We start from the raw sequence: 6,331 nt of genomic DNA, 5'->3' as shown, positions 1-6,331 counted from the left end.
ACTACTTAGTAATTATACTAAACTCTATTTTGTTTTATATCCTTTATTTCCATATGTGGAAAAATTAATTTAAAATTGAATCAATCGATTGAAGTTTCACTTCAAAAATGTTGATTGCTATATATGTGTGAGTAACTGTGCCAATATTTTAGGCCAAGCATTCTCTTTTTCTGTAACTACAATGAAACTCCTTGAGAAAACAATACATTCTAATCTATTTTTAGTGATTAAGCTATTAAAATTCTGGCCTGGTTCCTTATCCATTGTCTTTATTGAAGGTAGCTCTCTCATTGTATAAACACATAAGTATATGTTCCATTAGCAGATTTCATTTCTTGGTACAACCATTCATTTTGGAGACAAATTTTGGTTAATGATTGATTTCTGAATTACCAATAATTTTAGTTGATATGCAGGTAATATTTTATTTTAAAACATGTATTTATTTAATAATCAATCGTTCTCTCAGTTTTCATTCTGAGCCTCTGAAAAAAGATAACTATTGTCATTTATCTTGTGCAGTACTAAACTATTTAAGTAATATCTATATTGGTGAATAGATGACATGAGATCCTAATGAGAAAATCGTGACTCATGGAGGTCATTGAAATTATAATTTTTATCCTTCATTGACTGTGAAGGTTTGATAAATTAATTTTATTGTAGGCAGTGTAAAAACAAATTATACAAATTTTACTTCCTTAGATACTATTAATTTGAGTACAACATGCAATTAATAGAGGGAAATTTTTAAATGATGGAAGTGGTTGAAGTAAAGATAAATAGTTAATAAAGAAAACTGGATTAATAAACCCCTGGTTTCTTTACATAAAAAGAATAGTTATATAATTTCAGGATGTTTCTTAGGCATAAGAATAAATTCCATCCTAATAGGTTTTTTTTTCATGGTTCATAAGATGAGAACTTTTTTTTTTAACATTTGTCCCACCAATTAATAATAATTATAGTTTTAAAAATCTACTACTACCCCCAAATATTATTTGTTTAATATTTCATGTATTTATTTATGATGGTAAGTTTATATTAATAAATAAATAATTAAATTTAACATTTGTTTGTGTGTTGAAGAAGTTGCTGTTTTTGATATTTATTTTATCTTCGGCCAGAGGCAAAGATCTAATTGATTTGAGCTATCCATATGATGAAAACACTCCATATTGGATTACTGAGATCCCGTTCAGGTAGCACTATTTTATAATCTTTTAATAAATATTTTTAATAAAATGAAGCAATAGAAATCTGTATACAAATACAACCTTTTATACAAACAAAAGCTATGAAAGAAAATTTTCATTGTTTAATTTATTTTTGAGAAGTTTTATTTTATATAACTTGTCGGTTAAATTAATTTTTTCTTAGATTTTTTTTTTTATTTTTTCACTACGGGGCTGAATATATTAATATGATTGCTTACTGGATATTATTTCAAAATGAAATAACATTGATCTCACTCATCTGGGCTAAGCAAATCAATGAGACATTCGATATGGATAAAATTGAAAGACACAATCATTAATTAATAAAAAAAAATAATAAGGTAATATCAATAAGTATAAATAAACATTTTTAGGTGAATCAGGAACTTACGCGCATCATATAGATAAGGATTATTGCTGTTAAGAACATGCTGTTAAGAACATCTTATAATCTCAAAATGCAAAAGAATTATTTACAAATCGTAAATAATTCTTAATGTAGATTTATCATAACGAAAGCATATACATTTTCTTTTATCATCAAAATATTTTACATGGCCAAGCCATTTGAGCCTATATATCCTTATGTACGAGGAGATGCTACATTCCTTCTTGTTGAGCCCAAAAAGCTCACCATTTTTCCTTCTTCGTCAATTACCATTTTCACATTCAGGCCCTAAGATCCTCCTAAGAATCACTCTTTCAAACCTGTCTAGCAGGTTAATACTTTGCTCAGGGTCCACATTTCTCCACCATATGTGATGATTGGCCTTATCAATGTTTTATACAGGGTGAACTTTGTGGCACGGCTGACATCTTTGCTTTTGATTAGCCTTACAAATGGAGAAATAGGCTCTATTTCTAGCAGCAATTCTGCTTTTAACTTCTTCTTCATCTGGGTTCTCATTGATAATAGAGCCAAGGTAAAAGCTTCTTACCACTTCGACATTATAGGGGCCCATTACAAAGCGACTCTGCCTCTGTTCTAGTAGTTTCTTACCCAATAGCATAATCTTGGTTTTTCCCCATTAATATGCAGGCCCATCCTTTTTGCTTCGACATCCATCGCCTCGAAAGCAGTTCTAATGCTCTGCAGGGATCTACCGATGATGATGACGTCTTCTGCATAGGCCATAACTTGGGTCATCTTTGTAAATACTGTTCCTTCCTGATTTATTCCTGCTTTATTTATGATGGCTTGTAGAGCAATATTAAACTGGAGAGGAGCTATTGGGTCACCCTGTCTTAGACCACACTCCTCTTCAAAAGGCTCTGATAATCCACAGGATTTTACTTGGTAGATTGTGCTCAACATTGTGCATTTTACTAATCGGGTGAGTTTACTAGGAAGGCCCAGTTCATGCATGGCCACTATGAGCTCACTCCTTACGATTGCACCATAGGCAGCCCGAAAATCAATGAAACTTGTTCCAAGTTTTTGATATTCCTTCATCTTCTCAGAGATTTTCATCAGGCAAAGATTTGATCAATAGTAGATCTATTGGGCTGGAACCCACCTTGATAATCACCCAATTTTTGCTCAAGAAACGGAAGGAGCCTATTATACAAGGTTATGGAAAAAAATTTATATGCAGTGTTGCAAACTAATCCCTCGATATTTGCTGCATATCGTTGAATCTCCCTTCTTCTTGAATATAGGCACTACTACAGCCTCATTCCACTCCTTGGGTATGGTCTCCTCTTCTCATATCTGAGCTGTCAGGTTCTGTAGTTCCCTGGCAACTTCGTGATGCCCTGCTTTAAACAATGCAGCTGGGAGTCCATCATTACCGGGTAATGTATTATTTTTGAGTTTAGACAAGATGTCTTCGATGTCCTCTACATCAGGTGGAATGGCTTCCAAATTTTCATCATTACTGAAGATTGTACCCACTGTTGATTGTAACGGCTTTCCAGACAGTTCTCTGCTTCTCTCGGGTTCAACAATTGAAATATTGCTGCCACCTTTCTTGTATTTCTTCTTCTAGCATTAATATGTTCCCATGTTCATCTTTGATTAGGATGGTTCTCCTGATCAATCCACACTTAATGCTATTCACCATTTTGTAGAATTTGTGGGACTCATTTTTACTTCTTGAGTTTTCAATTCCCTCAATCTGTTTCCTTAATGCTTCCCTCTTCTTGCTTCTAACTAATTTCTTCATGTTCTTCCTGGCATCTTTGTACTCCTTGTAATTGTGCCGTATCTTTCAACTAATCCACATTAGTCTATTTTCATTCCATTTCACTGTACACATTCTTCGTCAAACCAATAGTTACGAGGATGTCTTGTTTTTTCTCCACACTCTTCCTTAACAGTCCTGGCCAATCCTATCTTGATACACTTCCACCTGCTTTCACTTGTCGCCGTAGCTTCACCAACTGTCCCACTTATGACTATCTCATGAAAATTCATAGTTAACACTTTTTGATTTTATTTGGCAATAGACATAAAATATCACAACTAAATAAAAAAAAAGCTCATCATTAAAAAAAATATATATTACCACTATTTTCAAAGATACTGAGAATTCCATTTTATTTCATTTGATTTATTAGATCCATTTTGTAACTTTTTTATTTATTTATTTTTTTTAGCTGGTCATTTCAGATTTTTAGATGTCATTTTTTTATGTTGGGTTATCTAAAAGTAACCAACCTATTCTAACTAGTGTAGGAGAGTCGAGTTTTCATTTCATGAGGTCCCAAAAAAATAAAAGTCAACCTGCCCAGCACTTTTGCAAACTATTTAGTAACATATTAGTAAATAAATGAAATCTAAATGCAACTATGGAGCAAATCTTGGTGGTCTCAAGTTTGTAATTGGTTATAAAGTTGTTCTCTACAGATCAAATATTGTTCAGAAATAGCTAAAATTGCTTAAAATGAACTACCCATCTTTGTCATAGAATAATGATACGTTTATATCTTGAATCTCCCATATTTCGACATTAACACATAAACATACTGTTAAATACTGACTGATACACATTCAAGCTAATATCAGTAGTATTTACAACAATTATAAGTGAGTGTACACTATGTGAATATTTTCTTCAGATGGTACATACCTTCCTATTTTTAGCTGGTTTAGTACTTGGATTTTTCCAACCTGAATAATGTATATAATTCTGCGCATATTAACCCGTTTACTTTTTTTTTCTTTTTTCAAATAACATGAAAAGAACAAATCTCCAAAAACATCCCATACGATAATTTCAAAAATAATTAAATTGCCTACTCAACTAAACTTAAACAAAAACACAATAAATCATTACACAATGGCTAATTATTTGAATTAATTAGTTATTGTATCAGTGAATTATAAACAATAAAATCATTATATAATTTTAGGGACCACATCACCTAAAATGGCTTTCCTTCATTATACACTAAAATTCAAAGAAATTAAACAAAATTAGTTTGGTAACTAATTGATGACGTAAAACATAGAGATTGGCATCTACTGTATATGCATGGTCTGTTCATAAAGCTTCAAGACTGATTTTCTTGACCAGAGAAGGGGAAGCAGATAGGTTCCACCAACAGGAAGAAGAAGAGCAGGATGTCCGCTAACTGACTATGTAGCCTTAGTTTTCTCTAGACAGTGGAGTGAATATGTCATTAGTGACATAAGTGGATGTCAGTGGCCCCCTTCGAAAACTTGAAAATACAGTACTACTTGGTATTTAATGAAATTCTGTGTGAAAATGAAAAAAAAAAAAAGAATGTAACAGATACTTTCAATATAATTCAAGGAACCTACAAAGAATAAGCCATGTCATGCAATGGTTTCCAAGAGGCACATGAGGTTCAAACATGGCCAGGAGGACATTTTGGACGATAAATGCACTGGGAGACCTTTAACAAGCTGAAATGATAAACATTTTAAAAAAGTGCCTGAAATATTTAACTCTGACAATCACCCTGCTGAACATCTTCTTACTGTTACATTAATTCTGATTAAAGGATTGAGTCCTCCCAGAGATCAAAGATGATTGTGTTCTTTAACTATGTGCATGTGCACAATGTGCCATTCTCATTTGTCACTCGCTGCCAAAGTTTTAGCCAAATTTAATTTGGTTAATTGCCACTACTACTCTAACGCCACGATCAAGCTCCCAGTGACTTCTTTTCTCTCAAAATCAAGAAATACCTGAGAGGGAAGAGATTCAAATCAGTTCCAGCAGTGCAGAAAGCTGAGAGGTTTTATGCTCCATGTGTTCTAAGAAACCTGGCAGTAGTTTTTTCATGTCAGAGGGTCTAATGTAGAAGATTTTTAGTTCACTGTATAAAAATATTTAGTAAATTTTTGATTATGAGTTCTGTATTTAAACTCTATGGACAAACCATGTACTGTTAATAGTGTTAATAGTGATGAATTTTTTCCAGGTTTATTAAAATGATAGCAGACTCAACTCGAGGATATTGGTATGCATCAAATCAGTTTGAGACTGCAGAACATGGTGGAACTCACCTCGACGCTCCATACCATTTCAATGAAGTAGGATGGAAATTGAGTGAAATACCTCTATCGAGGTTAATAACAACAGGTGGCAACTCTTATTTTAATTCCTTAATTGCTAGAATTATAACTAAGAAAAAAATGATCCTTTTGTCGAATTTTACTAGGTGTTTTCTTGAATGCTTCTTCTGAGACTAATGGAAATTGTTCTTTTATGTTATCAACTAAGGAACTTAACAAATGGGAGAAACAAAATGGGCCATTTCCAAACAATTCTGTTCTACTCATTAGCTTTGGTTGGGCATCAAGGTAAGTTTAATCTGTTAAGCCCGCCTTACACAATTAATATTATGGAACAAATATTATTAGAATATGATATATATTGTAATATGCTCTTTTTGAGTAGATAGTATATTTTGATGTATAAATGGTTTTAATATGTTTTATTTTATGGATCATTGTAATATGCTCTTTTTGAGTAGATAGTATATTTTGATGTATAAATGGTTTTAATATGTTTTATTTTATGTATCATTTTAATATTCATTGCTTTGTTTATCCAAAAAGCAAACTAACCAAGTTTCATTGTTTATAATAACAAGATGGCGGTATGTTGTCAATGCCACATTGAGTAGAGTCAAATATCATA

At 32.3% G+C, this 6,331-nt stretch overlaps 1 protein-coding gene across 1 annotated transcript in view; it reads left to right on the top strand.

Moving 5' to 3' along the window:
- Positions 1 to 267: 267 nt before the first annotated feature.
- LOC106691059 (kynurenine formamidase) overlaps positions 268 to 6,331 on the top strand; it is a gene marked incomplete at its 3' end in the record, with an annotated part of 8,511 nt that continues 2,447 nt past the window's right edge. The window contains exons 1-4 of the mRNA XM_067047390.1: positions 268 to 416; positions 1,090 to 1,202; positions 5,610 to 5,770; positions 5,850 to 5,991. Coding sequence (XP_066903491.1) covers positions 411 to 416; positions 1,090 to 1,202; positions 5,610 to 5,770; positions 5,850 to 5,991 — 422 coding nt within the window. The remainder of the gene's footprint in view (positions 417 to 1,089; positions 1,203 to 5,609; positions 5,771 to 5,849; positions 5,992 to 6,331) is intronic.

Source organism: Halyomorpha halys, unplaced genomic scaffold (assembly GCF_000696795.3).
Source record: "Halyomorpha halys isolate HHAL.00 unplaced genomic scaffold, Hhal_1.1 Scaffold2054.1, whole genome shotgun sequence".
NCBI classification, from domain to species: domain Eukaryota; kingdom Metazoa; phylum Arthropoda; class Insecta; order Hemiptera; family Pentatomidae; genus Halyomorpha; species Halyomorpha halys.
The sequence above is the reverse complement of the archived record's forward strand: the minus strand, read 5'-3'. Positions and strand labels throughout refer to the sequence as shown.